At 39.4% G+C, this 23,479-nt stretch overlaps 1 protein-coding gene and 1 long non-coding RNA gene across 7 annotated transcripts in view; one reads left to right on the forward strand and one right to left on the reverse strand.

Annotated features, from left to right (window-relative positions):
* The window catches only part of EML6 (EMAP like 6), a 137,608-nt gene extending 125,910 nt beyond the window's left edge, over positions 1-11,698 (reverse strand). For 3 of the 5 annotated variants that reach the window (XM_066995418.1, XM_066995415.1, XM_066995414.1), the window contains exons 1-2: positions 11,590-11,698; positions 9,749-10,440 (exon numbers count right to left, since the gene is read on the reverse strand). In XM_066995418.1, the coding sequence (XP_066851519.1) occupies positions 9,749-9,945 (197 nt within the window). In that variant the 5' untranslated portion in view covers positions 9,946-10,440; positions 11,590-11,698. The remainder of the gene's footprint in view (positions 1-9,748; positions 10,441-11,589) is intronic. The other 2 variants (XM_066995417.1, XM_066995416.1) reach the window with 1 other exon arrangement.
* Positions 11,699-11,866: 168 nt separating this feature from the next.
* Positions 11,867-22,029, forward strand: LOC136790598 (uncharacterized). 2 transcript variants are annotated; one of them, XR_010830854.1, is made up of 3 exons: positions 11,867-12,691; positions 17,178-17,329; positions 21,742-22,029. It is a non-coding gene; the product is annotated as an uncharacterized lncRNA (long non-coding RNA). The 2 variants fall into 2 exon arrangements; XR_010830853.1 differs by having other exon boundaries at positions 11,874-12,300; positions 21,742-22,028.
* The last annotated feature ends 1,450 nt before the right edge of the window (positions 22,030-23,479 follow it).

Consider the following 23,479-nt stretch of genomic DNA (forward strand, 5'->3'; position numbering starts at 1 on the left):
ACTAATTATACGCACACAACCTTGGACCAGGAGCATGACAATTGCACATTGCAAACTTGTTTTAAAGCTGCTAAAAGAATGAGTAGCTTCATTGAGCAGCATTTCAGTGGGTGTTTAAAAAAAAAAAAACACCACACAAAACACTATCTAAAAAGATCACAAAGTCACCTCAGAATCCTCCAGGAATCTGCTACAGACCTACTATAGACTATTTTGCTAAAGACCAAAATCTTGATTAAATGCAGCCACGCTAGCACATATTCGACAACAGCATAAACACAGGCAAATACTTGGTCCTACTGGCCACGTAATTAGTCACACATACATAATCACCTTTCTGCCTTCTGTCTTGCAGAATATAAGTAAAGAAAGCTCAACTTACCTAATCATAGTTCCAATACATTCCAGCATTTGGAAAACTAAGCAAAATGTTCATTTAGATACTTCAGGAATAACTTTCAAAAACCAGGGATAGGAAAAAAATGAAGGAATCACACTATGACTGGTCAGACAGAAGCTGACTGTGCTTTCATCTTTAGTCCAATGTATCTTAAGGTACATAGAAGAAAGTATGGTCTAACTAGTCGTAGTGAAAGGGTGAAATGCCGTTACTTAAATTGCAAGTTGTAATTAACTGAAGGCATGTTTTATTGCCTTTTATTTTTTAACTACAGTTAACTTAATCATTCTGAGAAAAAAAAAAAAAAAAGGACATTTAAAAAAAGAGGGAGAGGGAAAAGAAATGGTACATAGTATCCTGAATTCTTCAAGAGTTCAGTTCACCTTTCCTGAAACTGTTATAAATACCCTTATTTTGCTATGAATATTTGCACATGAGTTACTACCAAAGACAATATAAGAGTAAATGACATTTGCATTTTTCCTCTCTGCATAGGGAAGGCAATTTCTGAGGACTGCAAGGCAGACACTTTGTATAAATACACCACCACTTTTGACGTAATACAACAATATTACTAGTCAGCAGTTCTTTTGTAGGGCTGCCACTTCAACATTCAGGTCTGCTGAAAATAACGAAGACAATCAAAATTTCTCATAAAAATTCAGAAAAAAAATTTGTAACTAGGATTGTTAGGCAACTAAAACAAAGGGGTTACTATTTGTCTCTGAGTATAGTTTATTTCATATTCCATTTTTGTCATCATAGTTTCAGAGTATTCCATTCTCAAATAAAGACAACCCATCTGTCTCAAAAGAAAGAAGAAACTTCAACATCAACAGAAATTATATCAATAAGATACAGTGTACCAAAGTACATTATACTATTAGACTGTTAAAAGGAGCTTGATATATATTTATATTAAAATCACATTAGTAAATGCAAAACACCTCAGCAATAATTCTGAAATATGAACATCAAAATTTGACACCACTAAGTCCATCTCTGACTGCTAACTTAATTACATACAGTTAGTCTTCTCAGTTACGTGAAAAATCTCAAAAGACTGCGAAAACAAACATACAGCTCAGAACGTCACCACTACACAAGATCAGACAAATAGCAATACCTCTTTGAGAACCACATCATTAACAAGTTGTTCTTAACAACTTGCACAATCCAGTTCAGAATGTACGGTGGTGAGAAAACTAAACCAGTAACTTCTATTTCCGGTATATTTGCATAATGCATTTAAACCTTTCCTCACATCACCAGTAACTCCAGACAAAAATACTGTAATGTTCTTCCCTGGACCCATCTGATGGCACTGGCACTGAAGATGCAGCAGGGGTGAAGGATGTTTCCTTTAGTGATCTCCTGGGTTGGCTCATCGTGCCATTTTTCAAGAAAAACAAACATACAATCTATACTTGATCTGAAGTTCAGATCAAGTATAGAGTATAAATAAAGAAATAAATAGAGCTCCAAAGATCTCATTCCAGGGCGGTTACAAATATCACCTCTAAAGACAAATTCAAATTCAACATTTGGTAGACAAACTACAGGTAACTAAATGTTCTTGGAGTTAAAATGTATCACAAAAAAAAAAAAAACAAGCTGCTATTCCAAATCAAATACTTCAGGTGGAAAAAAAAGTACAAATTTTACGTGTTTGTTGTTCACTAAGGTTCCTGTGAGAGGCATCCTGCAGAAATGATTTGAGTTGAAGAAAGCCTGTGGATACAACACCTAAGCCTAGTACTAACGCCACTGAGGAGAATTCATTGAAATATTTATGCTACCTAATAACTGTTCCAGCAGTTCATCCTTCTACAGAGGTTAACAGAAGTATTGCTGCTGTTCCTTCTCATCACCCAAGACTTTTATTTAAGAAATAACCTCCCTCAAGCTGAAAACCCTGCTTCTACTCTCAAGGAGACACTATAGCAGAGGAGTTCTCTTCTGCAATTCCATGCACAAACTAAAAATAAAATAAAATAAGATAATCCCTCTTCCGTTTTCAAAGGAATTGCAACTCTTGTGTCCTTGAGAAAAAGGCTGAAGCATGGACTGTAGCAACCTACACCTCCTCATCTGGAAAGTCTTGGCTGCCAACTCCTATGGTGAAGATGTAAGAAGGGCATTTGTAGCCCTTATCAAAGATGATTCTTTCTTGTCATATCCAGTTACAAACAAGTTATCCCAGGCATCATTACTCTGCACTAAGTGCTGAAACACACGATTGTTTTTTTCATTGTGTTTTAAAAAATATTAATAAATAGAGTTGTAGTTCCTCCTGGCAAAAAAAATAAAATAAAAAAATCAAGACTTAGAATCAAGAAAGTATCTGGAAACTGCCTATATAAATCTGAAATCTGTTTAGTCAGGTTAAGAAAGACGGAAAGAATAGTTCTTGGAGGTTTACCTCTTCTATGAGACAGTTTGTGTTTATGAACTTCTGTAAAAGTTAAAATTTGTACACTTTTGCAGGAAGTTCTATGGTAGGAAACAGTAATACAAAACTGTCCCATAAGTTCCCCCATCCCCATCCTTTGAATGATCAAGATAAATTCAGAATGGCTCATAACAAGGCATTTTCCTATGATTGATGGTAAAGAGCAATTGCACACCAGTACCTGAAGATTCCTAGTCATCTAGATTAAAATAATAATTTAAATTTAAATTTCAAGATAAACTAATGTAAGCAATGGGAAGAAGGTAAAATGACAGATCTCTAACTCCAAGACTCCAATATAAGATTAATGAATACCCAAACCTTGATTTTCAAAAAGACACACAGCTCTGTGTGATGAGTTTCTTCTAACAAATCCAATGAAAAAAAACTTAATACACTAGCTGATAAAGGCTTAAATGCTTGTCATTTTTCAACGTTGCAAAGATAGAAATATAATAACAATCCAAGCATTTTCTGCAGAAGAATACGAGTGCTTCCTGTTTTGTTGAACAAGATTTTTCTTTTCCATTTTGATAATGAGTTAAATCTAACTGATGATTTAAATGCTCAAAAGTCTACTTGCAATTTTTAACAACAACCATCTTTTCACTTGTCCAAACAAACACACAAACTGTGACTGAGCAAGCAGTAAATCTTTCTTATATTCCTACTACCATATAAGATGTCTCACTGGGATGTATAATGATTAGACTGTTTAAATAATGTGGTTAAATGACAATTTTCACAGACATATTGTATAAATGTCTGCTAAACTTTTTATCTTTTTAACTAATCTATGTTTTTTAAAGTTATATTTGATAAGATGCAGTAACTATATATTCCACACGTCTGATGCATTAATATGGATATTTAAGAAAAATATTTATGCCAACTCACACCTCAGTAAAGGCTTAAAATCCTAACACACCATAGCAATCAAACAGAGCAAATATAAGAGCAGCCACCAGAAAGTCCTGAAAGAACAGGCATTTTCCCCTGTTTTTTGAGACTGAATGTAAAAGAAGCCGTAAGCTGATAAAATTAGTTCCTTTGGGGCATTTCTAGGGTGAGGATTTCCATAATACGAAAATCCTTTAACAACCTACAGTCTCAAAACGCTTTCCAAATCACTTTAGAATGCTCAGATCTCAGACTCTGCTTCACCCTAGCTGTTCCACAATCATGCTTTTCAAGTTGTAATGGCTTTGCTTAGGTACCTGCATAGCACTTGCATAGGAAACACGTCTGGAAATTCTGTTGTTAAAAGTCTCATTTGGCTTCATTGCTACTTTCCTATTTTTTTGGTTGCTATGTTTCAGCTGTCCTGCATGGGCACCTTCTGTGACTGAAGTCCAGGTTAAAAACAAGCTACAGACAGTACAATTTTCCATAAAATTACAAGAAATAAAAACATTAACTTGAATATCATTTTACAGGAAACAAATGCTGTAACTTGCCATCAAAAAGGTGTCAATTCTACATAAATTTGAAGTATTTTAGATCCATTCAAATAAGCACCCTCTATAAACATAAATATTTTAATACAAAAATTTAAATAAAACTATTCAAGTACATTTTTGGTATTTTCACTTCGGGGGTTTGATTTGCAAACCTCTGCCATCAATTTACTTATTCCAAAATTATGTTTACTATAGTCAACAACATATGACATTGCCTCAAGCAATCATATTTCTTTCTTCCCCAACTACAGAAAGACAAGAAAACAGTCACTTTCTAATATGAATCCAGCCTCTTGAAAAGAACACTTTAAAGAACAAACCAGGCCCCCAGTCACTCTCACAGCAAAGTAAATCTCATAACTATTGGCACATCCACATTTTTAATCTCAATCTGTCAGCACAGTAGAACACGTACACCAGCATACTTACAGCAATATTCTGATAAATCCTACATCGCTACTACATCGTAAGCAGCCTTACATAAAGGACATGCTTTGGTATCCACAGATCATAGGCTGACTTTCCAGGTAACATGCCCAGGCAGCAAACACCACAGAGGTGCCTGAGAAAAGGAGCAGTCTCTTGTGCAGCTCCCTGCCTTACAGGTGACTTGTTTTAAGCCAGTTAGAAAGCAAAATGTGATTTAAAAAAAAAAATCACATAATGTGATATAATGTGCATAATACCACAACATACACCATACATATACCACATACATATACCACATACATATACCACATACATATACCACATACATATACCACATACATATACCACATACATATACCACATACATATACCACATACATATACCACATACATATACCACATACATATACCACATACATATACCACATACATATACCACATACATATACCACATACATATACCACATACATATACCACATACATATACCACATACATATACCACATACATATACCACATACATATACCACATACATATACCACATACATATACCACATACATATACCACATACATATACCACATACATATACCACATACATATACCACATACATATACCACATACATATACCACATACATATACCACATACATATACCACATACATATACCACATACATATACCACATACATATACCACATACATATACCACATACATATACCACATACATATACCACATACATATACCACATACATATACCACATACATATACCACATACATATACCACATACATATACCACATACATATACCACATACATATACCACATAATACCACAACATACACCATACATATACCACAACATATACCACATACATACACCATAACGCATAATACCACAACATATCATATACACGAAGGTATCTGTCAAGTTAAATATAGGTGTCTTATCATTATTAAGATGTTCTTAACAACTTACACAATCTCATTCAGAATGTAAGGTAGAAACGATGAGAAACCCACTAAGTGTAGATGAAGTCTTCAATACAATGTAAAAGGTGTTCTCTCAGCGAGTTTTTGCATATCCAGGAAAACCGTTCAATATTGCAGACATTATTGGCAATGAAAACAAGGAATCATCTAATTGCTTGCTGTTAGCAAAGTAACACACAATAAGAGTAAGAAAACCTTCTGTTCTTTTGCAAGAGCTCAATTACAGTCAAAACTTACAATCCAGTCTTGCAAGCAGTAATACTAAACATAAATCCTACACTTGCATGAATTTCATTGAAGGCAGTGACACTGCATGGATGCAACATTCTTGCTGACATGTTAACATACAGTCATTACAATGGCCTTCTGTAAAGCCCACTTTCAAGTTAATCAGGAAGGAAAACAATACCCATATGTTAGTATTACAACTTCCAAAACCTAATCCTGTAGAGCACAAATGACCAAATTCAATGAAAATAAGTTATGTGTGTAATGACAATCTATACTACACTTTCTATGTAAAAACGTTGCAATAGCTAGACTTGGACATAGCTATTACACATCAGCTATGATGCTTCAGCTAGATCACATTTCAAGAACAAACAAGAGCTACCATGCAAGCAACTTCAGGATTGCTTTGTGGTCTGTAATAAAGGCATTAGAGTAAAACGCAGGGCTCTCAGCTTAGAGAAAACAGTAATATTCTGACCTTCACCACCCCTAAGCTGCTAGATTGTGCTTGACCATCACAGCTTTTTTTTTTTTTTTAATAAATAAAAAAAAAAGACAGAGGGAGAAAAATAGGGTATACTTCATGCTATTTGACTGCAAACTTCATAACTGGCATGCATTTTTAGGGTCCAAATAAAACTCATCAGTAGTCAGAGACCAGAACCAATTCTATTCATTTCAACCACATGCTCTCATCCTGTTTTATAATGACAGTACTTGATAAACAATAGCATTAACTATTCACAATTAATTAATGTGCAAGAAGAATAACATTATATGATGGGAAGTAACAAAAGAATCATAAAATGCTTTAGGTTTGAAGGGGAGCTCTGGAGGGCATCCAAGCCAGTCCAACCCCTCCACAAAGCAGAACTCACTTCAAAGTTAAATTCAGCAGTCCAGAACCGTATCTCATTAGGAAGTTTAAAGGAGGATGAGCTCGGAAGTACAGCACCTTGTAGTTGCCTCACACAAGAAACTAAATACTTCAGAACTCACTTGTTCATACCCTCGTTCACACCCTGGACATCTACCTTATTAGCTGAGTGCAGTATGTTAAGTTCCTTACACAAACAGAATTTTTCATATATAAATCTTGGAGGAAAAAAAAAAAAATAATTTCTCCATTAATCCAACAGCCTGGTCTATTTTAGCCAAAACTAAATGACGTCCAACTGCATTACCTTGATACAAAGCAAGAGACAAGACTATTAAAATTGTGAAAACAGTGAGCATACGCTTTTACATGTGACCTTTTCACCAAGGGAAGGTATCTACTTTCATGATTGTAGTAAACATTTTAAGGTAATGCACATGTTCTCAACCCTCTGAATAACAGGTTCATCATTTGTTTCCACAAAATAGTATTTGCTGAAAGCTTTCAACATGGGACGAGCTAATGGCAACCACTGGAAGGGGTTCTGCCCGCTTCAAGGATTTACAGTATTAATGATTCTGCAATCTTTTCCAAAGTCTGCAAGTTCTACTTTTTTTTTTTTAATATGTTTCAAACCTCCTTAAAAAGTAGTCTGTTGGACTGCAAATACATGCACTGTTGTTTACAAGGTAGTCTCAGGGAAATAAATTCCAACAAAAGCAGAAAAACGTGAGAATTATATTCTTCTCGTTCAACTCTATTGGATGCTGTGAAGCCTAAAGTGTGATAATTTAAATTCCTGCATTTATTAGATATATCAGCAATACTCATACAAGGAACCACTGACTTTAAAGTACTGACAGTGATGGAATATTCCTCAATAAGGTCTACAAAGTGCATCAAAGGCAGAAGAGGCAAACATTAACAGATGCAAACAACAGAATATTCTAGCAACATTTTGGAGACACTTAAATAACAACTCTTTCCTTCCTTAAAACCATTATGACAGCAACTTTTCTTGGCCACTAAAAATGGAAATCAACTGACATCTTGGGCCCTGTTCATGCTTTCTGGCACAAAACATTTCATCCTCTGCAGAAACTATGGTCATCCTAGAGAATTCTCATCTTGACCTGGATCAGAAACAAAACTCATCATTCAAAAGCATTAGTTAAACACTAACTGAACAGACAATGAATCCTCAAAACACCTGCTAATTTGAACAGGTGACTGCTAGTTTTCTTTAAGAAAAAAAAAAAAAAGTAGACCAGGCACAGTTAGTGTCAAATTAGTGTTACAGTTCTAGTTAGTGTACAAATACGAGGCACTCACAATCTTTCTATACCCATTTTAAGCTCTAAATGTGACACTGCCAAAAGTGGTGTCCTAATATGAGATGTTTTAAAAGAGAAGGCACAGAAGTTGTCCAACACAGTTGGGTTTGGCAGGGAAGCGTTATCAAGTATAAAAAAATAATGGATATATGCAGCTGTGTCTTGACAAGTTATCTTTCTAGTATTTATTAAGAATTCAAACATTAGCTCATACATACTACTCTCTATACGGATTACACTTCATATCCCCTAGAGTATCAAAAATTATTTCCCTGCAGTAAAGAAAACTTGCATTTCATGATACTGTGGATACATCTAAAATAGTCATTCCTCTCTTAGTTATCTGAACAACTAAGAGTCTATTTGAATAACCCTCTGGAAGCGATAACACCTTTGAAACCACAATAAACTTGTGAACACATGCACCGAATTTTCTTGAAATGGCACTGCTTTAACTCAGATTATAAAAGGGAGGAGAAAAACGCTACTAGGAGTCACAGCAGCCAAGCTCTCACTGGGAAAAGTGGATGGTTTTCTGTAAACAAGACTCCAGAATGATTATATGACAATTATGTGATTTTGTTATCCAGTGTCAAAACTCTGACTTCAGCAGATATTTCCACAGTACTACTGCATCATGAGTCACCTGGGACTATTTTCATCAAGAAAACGTTTCATTCATGCTGAATTCAGGTGAATAGGGAGGGCAGCAGCTAGCTGTGCTCAGAGGACTGTCATTACCATGCAACTCCCTTTATGAGGATATTCTAGTTTCAGGTTTTTGTCAGGAATAGAGCAGGAGTGGAGACAACATTAATTTTCTATTTACTGACTTCATTTCTATATTCTGAACACATTGTTTAAAAGGCTATCTTGAGCTCTGAAACCACATTTTTGTTCTGTTACTTTGTGTGGTGGAATAAAATTAGTATCCCTGTAGTATGGTAACATCAATCAAATTCACTTTTTAAGCAGAAATTGAAAGAAAGAGACAAGAAATTAGCCAGATCAGGAGCAAGACCTGTGCTTTTGTAGCCATCTTGCACCAGCACACTTGGAATTATTTTGATTGGAGTACCAACAGCTCTACTCGATTTTTCAGGGAAATTTTCAGAATGGTATGTTTATGGCCAGGTTTATGGCACTCTTGTGCTGGGTGTAAGGAGAACTACACCCGCCTTGTCTAAGACATCAGAATTGGTGATACAGGTTCCCAGTGCTGGGGAGATTAGCTGCTGGATCCACAGTTTTGCAGCACTGTTGCACTAAGATCTTCCCATTGCATTTTTATATGGAAATAATCTATTTTGCTTTTGGTGCAGTGCAACAGAAAAACTTACCTTCTGTGTTATAGCAACGTTTTGAAGCTGTGCTACAAAGATAATGATAATCTAATCTAGATACCCAGCTTTTACCCAGACAGCTGATAACAAATCTGAGCTGCTTTAAAACGACAGGTACAAGCAGAGCTGTGAGAAGCGAGGAGGGGGGTATTCTGCCAGCCCTACATTCTCCTCCCTTCCTTTTAAACCCCACCCCGCCCCACCACAAGAGAAGTCAACCCCCTTACCTGATAATATCGTCGTTGTGCCCTAGGAAGAATTTCTGGCTGTGCTCTCTGGTGTTATAAACCACGCCGACTCCAGCCACGAAGTAGACCACCTCTTTGCCCGCCGTGTAGTACAGGTTGTTGCGGCACTGGTGACCCCTGTACCCGTAAACCCACTCCAGACGGAGCTGGCATCTAGGAGCTGTCCGATCCGCCATGATAACCAATCCCCTCTCCCCACAAGCACGCACAAAACCTAGCGCTGCCCCCTCCTCCCCTCAACTCCTTCCCCGTCGGGGTTTTCCCCTTTGAAACGTTAGCGGTCCTTGCCCGGCTGCCGAATCTTCAGGTGGCACTTTCCAGCGACGATCGTAAATGCAAAACGCATTCGCAGATCGGGGCTGCTACTGCTGCCGCTGCCGCTCCTACTGCTGCGCTGCCACCATAATCTGCTGCCGCCCAGGGCGAGCAGTCGCCGCTTCCCCGCTGCTGCGCGGCCCCGGTAACTTCTTGGGGGAGAAGGGAGATAACAAAAATACACCTACATAAACAGCAACCAGGGCTTTTTTCTTTCCGAAGGCAAAGTAACTTCTGTGCGTCACCGCCACCTGCCAAAGGCTCCCTGCTGCATCTCTCGTATTGCACCTTCTTGTCTTCCTGCAAAAAGCTTCCCGGGTGTTCTTCTTGCTAAGATTTCTATCTTTGGATCAAAACTGAAAGGGGGGGGGGGGGGGGGGACGGGAAAGAAAAAAACATCGTGTTTTCAAACTGCAGAATGCATGTGTATTTAAAATGCAGGGGGACTACTTTGATTGGGGGGGGAACACTGCTTGGATGTGTGCTGTGGCAGCGCTGAGTGGTTAGGGTCTTCTAAGCCTTTTCAGCAGGATCCAATGCTCTCAGTCTTCATATTAGGTACTATCGAAAGAGGATTCACATACAACAACCAGAATAAATATGATAATATTACCCCATCTATCCTTATTCCCTAGAATCCAAAACTTGCTCTTTTTGGAGTCTACAGTGACTACATAATTCAGACAACTTCATGTTATAATTTCTCAGTCACAAACCACTCCAATTTGCCTTAAAATAGGGGGGAAGAGGGGGTGATGTTGCATTCATTTTTTGATTTACTGCTGTCCGTTGGAGTGGTATTTCCCAGGAACACACTTCCTTACTTTTCTGTTTCATCTAAAGCAGGATTTGTATTGTCATTACCAGGAGAGCATGGTTGCTGCATGTTGTGGTAAGCCATCCATCGCTTTATAGTATCACTCAACAAGAGACCAAATCCAGCCCTCCAGAAACTCGGCCACAATCACAGGAAGGAGAATGCTAAATCTGAGGCGAAAACCCAACAGCTCATTCAGAGAGGCACTACAGCACAGTGCCAAATGGAAGCCAGGTATAAACTACCCACTACAAGGGTGACCCGCGTGCCTTTCCCCACACAACACCGCCTCACATTCACTATCTGCCCAAAGCGAAGAGCAGCGTGTCGACAGCGGCTCACACGCACTCTCACAGCACCGGCAACGCTCCCGGCCCTCAGCGCACTACGCCCCTCCACGCTCGAAGTGGACCTGAGAGGAAAACCTGGCATCCCAGCCCCAGCAACAGCCTACGGAGGGAACGTCGTCCCCCGCGACCCCCAGGCTGACGGCGCCTCGAGCAGGCAGCTCCCGGGCGCGGCCCCCGCTAAGGGCTGCCCCCGCTGAGGGCCGGGCACTGCCCTCTCGCCCCCACACGGCGGCGCCGAGGGGACGGCGTCTCGGGCGTGTGAGGGTGGAGGCGCGGCCCTCCCTCTCCAGCGGAGGGAGCAGCGAGGGCTCGTCGAGGAGCAGCGGCTCCACCGTCACCTGGCAGCGGTGGCGGCGGACAGACGCAGCGGCGCTCCCGCCCAGCACGGCCGCGAGTAGGCAGAGCCGCCCGCCTTTGGTTGCCAGCGCCTCGCTCCCGCCCCCGCCCTAGCCCTCGCGGCGCCTCGTGGGGAAGCGAGTTCCGGCGGGGCCCTCGCTCACCGCGCAGCCGGGGGGCAGCGGGCAGGGGGCGACTACAACTCCCAGGATGCCCCGCGGCGCACCGGCGCCGGGCGGTTGCCGTGGTGACCGTATTGCGGCGGGAGCGGAGGCGGCGGTGCAACGGCCGCGGCGCGAGCCGGGGTGGCGCGCGCGGCCCGGCGCCGCTTCCCGCCCTCTCGGCGGCACGACCAGGGGTGGCGCGCGGCGTTTCCCGCCCTTTCGGCGGCGCAGCTGCAGCGGCGTGCGGGGCGCGAGCGGGGTCCGGCCTCGGCGGGGCGAGGGGAGCGGGGAGCAGCGAGCGGGGAGCAGCGAGCGCCCCGCCGGGCTCGCTGCTGCGGGAGTGAAGGAGAGCAGGTACCCGCAGCAGCCGTGGGGCCGCTGGTGACGGAAGAGCCGTGGTGGTTAGCAGCGTGGTGCTGATCGCCGGGCTGTGACAGGGGAGTGCGGCTGCGGCCCCGAGCTGGGCGCCGAACCTCGATCCCAGTGTCTCGGGCCTTCCCGTGAATGCCACCCGGCTAACAGCGGCGGGGAGCACAGGCCTTCCGCCAGGTGCGCGTTTGGGGGCGTTAGTCCTAACCCCAGGGAGGAGAAAAGGGGAACCCCGGCTTGCAGCCTGCTTACAGGTGCTCCGGCAATGCCTCCTCTCCCAGGGATGGGGCTGGATAGCGGTGCTAGCGGGGAGCTTGACGGTCAGCAGCCGCAGGGGTCCGCCACCTCGGGCCCTGTCCGCCATCTTCGGTGGCGTGTGCCATCTCGGGCGGTGTCCGCCATCTTAGGCCATTTCAGCCGTCGTGGGTGGCGTCCGCCGTCTCAGGGTCTTGTACATGGACCGCAGTGAACAGAGGAGAGGGAAAGAGCGGGCACACGTCTAGATACCGTTTCCGAATTATGAGAAGAGAAAAAAACAACCACCCCAAACCACCAACGATATTCACAATAAGTATGTTTAATGTCACATTTAATAAAATGTAGAATATTCCCAATTTTCTCCTCTTAACATACTGTGTATTGTGGATGGTGCAGTGTTTTATTCCTTTCATAATCCTACAGCAGGGTAGCTCTTAAGTATTTCCATCAGCAATCTCAAAAAGAGCATGTGATGCCTAATACATGTTCAACCAAGTCTTTGGAATATTTCTATCCTTCCATCCAATCACAGAATTGTAGGGGTTGGAAGCGACCTCCACCAAAGCAGGTTCCCTAGAGCAGGTTGCCCAGGTAGGCGTCCAGACGGGCCTTGAATATCTCCAGAGAATCCACAACCTCCCTGGGCAGCCTGTTCCAGTGCTCCGTCACCCTCACCGTGAAGAAGTTCTTCCGCATGTTGGTGTGGAACTTCCTGTGCTCCATTTTTTGGACATTGCCCCTTGTCCCATCCCCACAAACCACTGAAAAAAGGTTGGCCAAATCCCTCTCTCTCCCACAATTAAGGTATTTGTAAACATTAATAAGTTCCCCTCTCAGTCTTCTCAAGGCTGAACAGACGCAGGTCTCTTCCTTTCCTCATAGGGAAGATGTTGCAGGTCCTGTATCCTCTGTGTTGCCCTTCACTGGACTCTTTCCAGGAGATCCCTGTCTTTTTTTTGTACTGGGGAGCCCAGAACTGGACATAGTACTCCAGGTGAGGCCTGACCAGGGCTGAGTAGAGGCTTGCTGTGGCTTGCTGCACAAGTCATGGTGCAGATTTACATAATAAAAACCAAGTTTCTGTTCTGACAGTTTACAATCATTTCTATTTTCACAATAGTTTTGAAAATAGTTTTAAAATAGTTTTGAAAAATGATACAATGAAACTAGCTGTCCATTCTTTTGGTTTTCTTTCCAGCAACCTGTTAAATCATCCTAGTAGTCACAAAGTAAAATATATGTCTTGTTTTGTCCAAACATATACAGACATTAAAAAGTTTGTTTGTTGTTGCCAAGCTCTCAATCTGTTACTACAAAGCCCTTTTCAAAAGGAATGGCTGTAAATAGGAAACAAAAAAGATATTTTTGCTGGTTGGATAAAATTTGTGAAAATACCCTCTCCCCCCAAAAAAACGTACACATACACAAAAACAACTACATTTACCATATTCAAAGAAAAATGCTATAAAACTACCTAATTTAGGATTTCTGAAGCATACTTTTTAAGCATCTTCGTGGATAAACTGATATGTAGCTAAAGCACTGACTAGCTAAAAAGTCAGTTACCTCTGCATGCTGATCTCTGCAGTTTAAAACCTGTTGGGAGTCTTTTGCTGCTGGTTGCTACAACTGAGCTTTTCAGAAAAGGCAACAGAGCTTTCATAGCACAAGTCCTTTGTCGTGAATTAATTTCCTTTTGGTAACATGCCAGATCTTCAGGACAGAATATATGCTGCACCTCTATAAATTACCTCTTTCAGTGGTCCTTGAGGAATGTAGTTGCAAAGATTTTCAAAGGTGTTACTTTCACTGTATTTTAACCCTTGTTGAAATAAGTTCTGCATATAATTTGAATGTTTTTTAAAGCTATTTAAAGTATTTCAAATTCATATAGGGTCTAGCATTTTCATGACTGTCTTTCTGACTACCTCCCACTCATTTAAATCAACTTAGATGCTTTGAAATTTTCAGTAATAAGCAATTGCTAAATCAGCCCTCTCTCCTTCCTTCTTTTTAGGTAACCGTTCAGAAAATGTGTTTAAAATAATGGCAATGCATTTAACTTTTAACGTAAATAAGCTCTTAAGGACTTAAGATTTTTCATTTTCTTATATTTTATTGTTACAACATTTAATTCTCTAAGAATCTTGCAGTGTCTTTGAATAAACAAGTTATATTTCTTGTCTTAAGAGCAAATACTGTAATATTGAGGACAAGGTTCTGTCCAGTGAAGATTGTCCTGAGAGATTTATAGGATCAATAGTATTAATAACAAGGTTAGATATTATCTCTGAATGTCAAGCAGCTAAGCTACGTTGTAAATAGGAAATAATATTTGCACTTTAAGTAGTTCAAGAAAATGGAGTCTTAACATACAGTATTTTATCACCTGTGATGTTGTCCGTTATTCTTCTGTTATTAACCATTGTATTTTAACATCTAATTTGAGTGCTTTGATTATTAGTATACATTTTGTTAATGTGAATCTGCAAAAAGTTAATTAAAATAAATCAAGAATAAATATTATGTAGGCAGGACCTTTGCCTTCTAGAAGAGACACCTGATATAACCTCTCACATTCTTGTATATTCATACTCTTTAAGTAGCCTCATAAGGACAGAAGCAAGAATAGCTTTCAAGAAGCTGTGGGTTACATTACCCACAGGCATGCAAATCCACTCATACTGGAAGCTTGGCTGGAATATCTTCATGCAGCAATGCAGAAACATTTGTAATCTCATTATTTTATTTCTGTCTGCTCAGAAACATTAGAAAGTGATTTTTTTTTCTTTTGTCAACCACTGGATGTGGGTGTCTGATAAGATGTCTAATGAATTATGAATTCCTAATTCCTTGTTTTACTTTAGCTGCAAGAATGTTTTTTAAGCCTGACCTGTTGCTTCTCTGTATAGTTCCTGAATATTAACTGCAGGGAGAGCCACAGTTACGAGCCACACTCATAATTTAGAGGGCTTATATCTAGTTTTTATATAAAAAAAACATATTTTACTCTCTTTAAAACATATTTTACTCTCTTTACAATTTATCATATACAATGCTGTAAATGTCAAAAAGTATCTCAGGGATCAGCAACATTTTGGCTACTGGACGCAGCACGTGAAGATGTATGATAGGTAGAACATTCCTGTCCTATGTATACTACCGCCTAGGTTGTCACATAAATTTGTATTTTTTAATAATTATATTGGATATCTAGTCTTGAAGTGTTCACTAACAAAATGTTTTCTAGATTTGTTTTGTTTTGGTGGGATATGAGTTACAGTTAAATAATCACCTGACTTGATTTTCTGTGTCACTTTAACCTATATCACACTCAAACTTCAACCTGTTCTGTCAGTTACAAAATGTGTTTCTATGAGCTGTGTCATTTCACTTCGGTATGCCATCAGTCCTGCTTTATTTACCTGTCCTTTAACGTGCTTTCAATTCTGTCTTCCCTTAGTACAGTCATGATAAACGAATGAAATTATTGTTGAGTTCACATTCTACCTACAGACATACTCTAATCATTAACCAGAAATACTTGGTTTCTTCATCCTTTTTCATCTCAGTATTATCCAATGGAATAAATTCCATGTTATCCTAGCTTTCTTCCTATGATTTTTTTGTTGTTGTTGCATTATATAATTCTCATGGAAAATAAGTCACATGACAAATAGGCTCTTTACCTACTCAGCAGCGACAGACAAAAAGCTTATTTGAAGGCTCTGATTGCAAGGCTGCAGCCTTTCTGTGAGCAATGGTGCTCATATTGAACTTCATATTTCATCCTTCAATAAAACCTTGGCGTGTTCTTTTTTTTATTTGTGATATTTAGTATGGTCAAATTGTGGAAGCATTAAACAATATGCATTGTTATGCTGAAAATATATCTTCATTTTTAGAAAAGATGATTTGTTATAAATCATTATTGTAGCAGTGAAGTACACTAGTCATGAACTAATAGCCAAAAAAAAAAACAAGAAGAAAACCTTAAAATTAAATATGTGGATCTACAGGTTCAGTCTCACATATTTTCATATAATCTTAACTTACATGGTGAGTTTTTTGTGATTTTTTTTTCCAATTAAAAAGCATTAATTTCCTATCAGGAGCTGTCATGTTGCTAAAAGTGTTCCTCAATACTGCAACCTACTGTTCATTGTCAGTACAACATAAACGTCATTGATGCTTTTCTTGTTTTCTTTAGTGTTAATACAGTGTATAAAACTAACTAAATATAATTCTTGAGATAGAAACTCAGTGACATAAGCTTTACTTTAGATGAGCAACAGTAATAAGCGTGCCGTGAGTTCTGGAATCCTCCTCACTATCGCAAATATGAGGAAGGCTGAAAAGTATAAATCAAGATGGAGTGTGAACGAACCTGTTCAAAAAGGGCATCTGTGTTCAAAAAGAATAGTCTAAATATATTTCCAATTTAACTCTCATAAAAATAAATACTTTAAAATGTATTTGAAAACATAATGAAAAAAAGACAAAAATTTGCAAATAACAACACCATTTTCCCTCATTGTGGAAGGAGCTTGTTTGCCTAGCCTGAAACGTATATCATTGCATACTCATTTTCTTTCATTTTAAATGTACAAATAAGCTATTTGGTTGGCAACAGAATTATGTAGTACTTTACAAATTAACTTTGCTTTGCCAAAGTGTTATAAGCTTAATAAGTGCTTACGAAAGCAGTATTTTTTTTAAGAAGGCAGTATTTTTTTAAGCTCTTTGGCTAGCCAGTAAAATAATCTTATTTGATCCAACACTTAATTTTCCTCTTGCAGGGTTTCCAAGAAGGCAATGCAAAAGATACTCGGCTTCAGCAACTGCTTTTGTTGCCAATGCCTACTGCGGAGGAGAGCGAGGAGGCCACCAAGATCTGTTTCAGAATGGGTGAAGGCATTTCGCCTGAGGCACCCCAAGAGGCTGGAGCCAGGTACTGCTGGAAGCAGATTCTGCTTGGCTGCTGAGCCACCGATTTACCTACAGAAAAATGGTGTTGGTTGGAAAAAATGAATGTTGCCAGGCTTTGCTGAGAACTTAGGCAAAAAGAAGGGCCTCAGATAAGTTGTCTGCTAGCTTTGTATGAATGGCAGGTATGAGGATGGGCTTCTGCTTACTGAGTGACTACTTATGTTTAGTATAAATAGCTCTTGCACATACCAAAGAGTTGTTTGTGCTGGAAATGGAAAAAACTTTAGACCCTTTTACCACCTGTGGCTTAGGCATCAATTTAACAGAAAAGCTTTTTCTTAGATCTATTCCAATGGCACCTAGGCAGTAACAATTAAAAGTTTCAATCTAACATAAACATGTTTGCAGTATTGCATTTAGCCATGTTTATGGCTAATACCTCCTGGTACTATTTAAATGCCACTTGATGGCTAGAAAACACTAACTGTCTGAGAGAAGCTGCTGTCACATGCATGTGAAGGCTCTACATACTCATGTGGCAGACTGAGTAAACAGGAACATAAGAACAGTTTTGCTGTTTGTCTTTTGTTAATGTTTTCTAAGGTCTGAAAGCCGTTGTCATGAGCAAGCATGCACAGACACCCAACCATCCACTGTTTTTGCTTCCAAATATTTTCTGTTTAAACTCTTAGTAGAGTGTGCTTGTCTTGCTCAGGTAGGTGACTTTTTAAGTTGTTTCAGTCCCTGTTTCATTGTCATTATTATTAGATGAAATATGACTAATAATGGCATTCTGTATGAATATTGTTTGAATGACATTTATTACTCACCCTCTGCTGAAGTGACCGTTTGCTGCTGTTGTTCATGAGGGGTTTGGGATTTTTGTATTTGATTGTTTGTTTGTTTCTTCTAAAGCACTCCTGGTATAGATGCCAAAAAGCATTACATCTCAGTTTAACGCTATTCCTCTGTGATATATCCTGCCCACTCTATACATATCTGAGAGCTGTGATTAATAACGAACACTGAGATTTTCCCTCCCAGAAACATCTGTGTTATGTCCTAGATCTTTCATACACAAAATACCACTTAAAACTCATTTTTATGGATGAATGTACTGCAGATGCAGTGAGACGGTCACATTAATTGGTTTTTCAAAATAGGCACCTTCTATTTGAGCTGCAAATAATTTTTAAAATTATATCAAATCCATAAGAACTTGGCTGAGGAGGGATCAGAGGCAGGAACTGTGATCTAGTTCTGTTTGTTTTTTTTGCCTGGCATTACATTAATCCAGTCCTGATTGATGCCTCTCAGTGATTTTACAATTTAACTACAAAATAATAACAGGGGAATTGGCTCTAAGCTCTTATTCCTTGTGGGTGGAAATCCTGATTTGCATTGATGAAATGCTAGGATCTGTCCAGAAATAGTCTTAGCAGAAAAAAAGTGAAAAAAGTGAGTCTTTTCCGTCCTCGGACTCAATGTAAGCTCATTTCTGAAGGATCAGACATACTGTATTCTTTCAAATATATTTTTTACTTTATACTTTACTTTTTTTTTACTTCTTTACTTTTATATAAGTATATTCAAATTCAAATATATTCTTTCAAATTCTTTCTCCTAGCCTAGAGAGAAAGCCCGACCAACCAACCATAATATATTTGTTTTGCTGTATGTCTAGAGTGCAGTCCAGGACTGCCTCATAGAGCAGATCAATAAAACCATTTGTCTTAGTCTGCTGTGCTCATCCCTGCTCAGAGCCCAGAGGTACAGAGCACACAGAGTGGTATGCAGAGCCCCAGCCTGGCTGAGTGCACCATACAGCTGCAGAATCTCTGCACGCCTAACACAGCACAGCTCACAGCCATACCTCCTGCCTGAATGGTCTTCCAGATAATCTCTGATGGGTTATTGCCAGCCTTTATCCAGGCATGCGTTTGGAGTTGTCTTTCTGTAATCTTTTCATGGAAATTCAACTATCTATTCAAAACTGCTGTCACCATTACAGAGATCTTGATCTTCCCACAGAAACTGTGGAAAGATCACTGTGGATTTTTTCTGTCACAGGAAGGATGGAGGTGTCCCCTTCCTTTCAGCTAAGTATCCTGGCTGCCATTGACTTGACTCAGCTTCCTTCCTATGATGATTCATCTGAGACATGCCTAAATCTTGCCACAAGTTTACATAACCTTTAAAATTTGACATTTCTTTTCCAAGTTAAGAGAATCCAGCTCTTCATTCTCTTGAGAATTACGTAGTGCTATCTTTCCATTTTATTCAGAAGACAATTGCTGGGATAGTTTTCACTGCCTTTCTTTTACCATGAGGGGATAAAGAAAGTAGCTGGATTTCAAAGATAACGGTCTCTGTGGAAAAGATAATACAGACTGTTTCCAGGTTATATTTAATCTACAGAATCAGAGGGAATAAAATATACATACTCATCCTTTGATCATCTAGACCACAATGGGCTCTGTAAAATGTTGGCCCTTCCTGCAATCACTTCTCTGCTTTATAATTAAGAAATGAAGAAGAAGAAATGAACAGCAGGATTTTTGGTGGCAACTTTTGTTCTTTAAATTTCTACATGCTATATCCTGCTGAAAGAGCAAGGCACATGAGCTTTGCACATCATGTGCTTTACTGGGGGTGTCTTGGTGTTCTGGTACTGGCATCACTGGCCACAGTGTGACTGGTATTGACTTCTGACTGACCATTATAGATATATATGTGTATATATATAAAATTCTATTGTGTACACCTCCTATTTCTTCAAGTAGGTGATTGCCAGTGTTGGACTGTCTTTGAAGTTTTATACATGGCAGTGGTTATAGGTACAGATGATATTTTCTGAGAACAATTTCATCTGCTATAAACGTTTATTTAATCAAAACCATCAAGTATTAAAAATGAAGTAACAGCCTCCTATAATCCAGATCTTCGCAACAAAGCTAGATTTACTACCCTAACATTCCTTAACTTTCATATTTCACACATGTGGTCTGATTCAAACTCTGTTTCTCAGAATCACAGGATCATCTAGGTTGGAAGAGACCTCCAAGATCATCTAGTCCAACCTCTGACCTAACGCTAACAAGCCCTCCACTAAACCATATCACTAAGCTCAACATCTAAATGTCTTTTAAAGACCTCCAGGGACAGTGACTCAACCACTTCCCTGGGCAGCCTATCGCAATGCCTAACAACCCTTTTGGTAAAGAAGTTCTTCCTAATATCCAACCTAAACCTCCCCTGGTGCAACTTTAGCCCATTCCCCCTCGTCCTGTCACCAGGCACGTGGGAGAACAGACCAACCCCCACCTCTCTACAGCCTCCTTTAAGGTACCTGTAGAGAGCGATAAGGTCGCCCCTGAGCCTCCTCTTCTCCAGGCTGAACAATCCCAGCTCCCTCAGCCGCTCCTCGTAAGACTTGTTCTCCAGACTCCTCACCAGCTTCATTGCCCTTCTCTGGACTCGCTCGAGCACCTCGATGTCCTTCTTGTAGCGAGGGGAGCATCTTTTTATTTCACTGTGATTTCAGCATGCTGATGATATCCAAGATAGGGACCCACAGTTTGTGGAGTTCAATTCTATTTTTTTTATTAATAAAACCAAGGAAGTTTTAAACATTATTTGCCTGGTTTTCCAAGATATGCTCTCTGCCCTGTTACAATCTAGTGCAAACTTCCAATTTATTGTAGTGAGAAAATACAGAGAAAGTAAAAATATGAAAAAAGTTTATTTTGTAACACATTTTCTTCCTGTTCACGGTATTGTAGTGAACAGCCATTTAAAAAATATGGATTGATGTGAGTAATCATTGTCAATCTTTTTTCTTCCATTTCCTTAGGAGTACAGAATCTAGCCTCATTAGATATGAATAGCTAATTTACGGTCAAGACCAGTAGGGTGAGTGCCAAAAACTTCTTGATTATTCAGGTGTATTGTGCAGGTGAGAGATCTCTTACAGCTAAGCATCTCTCTGGCTAGAGTGACCTCTCATGGATAATGATGGTACTCTGAGAACAAGGGACAGTTTTTCTCAGCTAGGTGTAGTAGTAAAATAAAAGCAATATTAGTAAGAAAGTAGTAAGAAAATTCATATTAGGCCCAAACATTTTCTACAGTTCTAACGTCGTGAACCACCACAACATTTCATGTAATTTAAAGATTGTGAGATTGATTATTTTAATAAGCAAATTAGTAATATTTCAAACATAGAAAGACAGGTGTAATTAAACTGTCATAGTTTTTGATGCTCACAGTCACTTGATTAATCAGCATGCTGAGCTCAAAAAGCAAGAGAAAACTCATTATGAAATAGATACTTATGCACAAAATCTGTCATTTCATACTTTATAGAATAAATTGATATTATCTCACACAGTAGGCCATTTACAGTTTTCTGATCTGTTCTGGACTATCCTGCAGGTGTGATGACTGAGAAGCAGAGGCTCTCCCCCTTGGGCTGCTCCAGGTGCACTCTGCGTATGCTGCATTATGACACACTGCAGATGTGATCACGTGGGCTGCGTGAAGCTACTCTGCTGCCTTGGCTGCGCTGAGAGACTCAGATGACAGGTGATGGCGCACACAACCAATCTAGATCTGCTTTGATAGCATTAGCACATGTTACAAGGCATCTCAGCCCTGCTGGGCAGTTGTTAGAATGCAGAGCAACAGGGTACAAGCTGAACGAGGAGCAAAATACCTAACTGTTTTGCTTTTTGCATTTAGTTGATCTATGTTGCAATATGTTTCTCTTTATTCTCACTGTTTGTCCCCTACACTACAGCATTTACAATATTGAATTGTGTTTTTGTTCTATACCTCACCTTATTTTTACTTTAATCTTGTTTAAGAGCCTTTGAAGCAAAGAACAATAATCCACTAGAATTCATTGAATTGCTGTCACAAGGCTAGAGAAAAATGCTTGCCAATGGGATAAATTACATTCAGCAGTAGGGGAGAAAATGGATTATAGCCTCACGCGCTGAATGCCGACTTCTCAGCTAAATCCTGACCACGCAGAGAGTGCTCCTGTGTACAGACAGAGCTTTGTGAAGTAACTGCAGCTGAGAAGCTAGTCCTGTTTGCTTAGCCTGTTATCTGTAGTTGAACCAGATGCAGTGTTCTTCATGAAAAATTAAGAGTTCAGTTCATGACTTAGAAGAGGGTGAACCAAGCCTTAACTATCTTCATCCATATTGTACAGAAAGAATCAGATAGACCATTTGAAATTATGATAACGCTATGGGAAAAGCAAAAACAAAAACCTTGAAGTTTTCCCTTGGGTTTTTCATCGAGAGCTTTAACTCAAGAAATCACACATTAAAATGAATAATTACACAACATATTTTGTTCTACTATTTAGAAGTCATAAAAGAAATTAAGTACAAAAGTGGATTAAAGCACTAGCCCTTCTGCAGGTTTGTTGCTTAGTGAGTTAAATCAATTCGTGACTAATATTTTACTTTTCAACATATGGAGACAACATTTTCTATCCCATATTTAAAGAAAAAACATACTCTTACAGCTTGACAAGGCAGAGAAAGATGTTTCGAAAGTACCTTAATGTGATATGCATGTGTTAAATTATAAAATACTGAATTAAGTTGTGTGAGGTAGATATGCACAGCCACAAGCATTAGTTTGTGCAAGAAGAAATAGAAGAACCAAGACTATGTTACTAAATTAAAAAAAAATAAAATAAAATCACTGTTGATAAAAAGTAACATAGATCCGTAGCATGTTAAATCAGGGCCTGCATGTCATTAACTTTCAATCTTCTCAATTTAAAGAACCATCACCCATGTCATTACGGTTCTTGTTTGTGTTCCGAGTAGTGAAATACTATCTAAAATGGTTAATTTCATTTGACGTCTAGGATTGGACAAATGTTCCAAAGCAGCACATGTATTATTTACAGAACACAAAGGGCTTGCAGATATTTTCTATGCATTCTGAGAGTTATTCATTATAAATCAATTTGCTAACCTGAATGATGTGCTGGTGTTAAGTGTCCATTTGCGTTAGACAGACTGTGGAACAAGGGGCAAATCAGAACAGTATTGCTACCGTTAAACAAGTTTTAGCATAGACAGCATGGTCAAGGTGCACTGATGAACTTATTTGATTCTTTTAAGGACGCTGAAGAATACTTAGCTTT

The sequence above is a fragment of the Anser cygnoides genome, chromosome 3 (assembly GCF_040182565.1).
Source record: "Anser cygnoides isolate HZ-2024a breed goose chromosome 3, Taihu_goose_T2T_genome, whole genome shotgun sequence".
In the NCBI taxonomy this organism is placed as follows: Eukaryota; Metazoa; Chordata; class Aves; order Anseriformes; family Anatidae; genus Anser; species Anser cygnoides.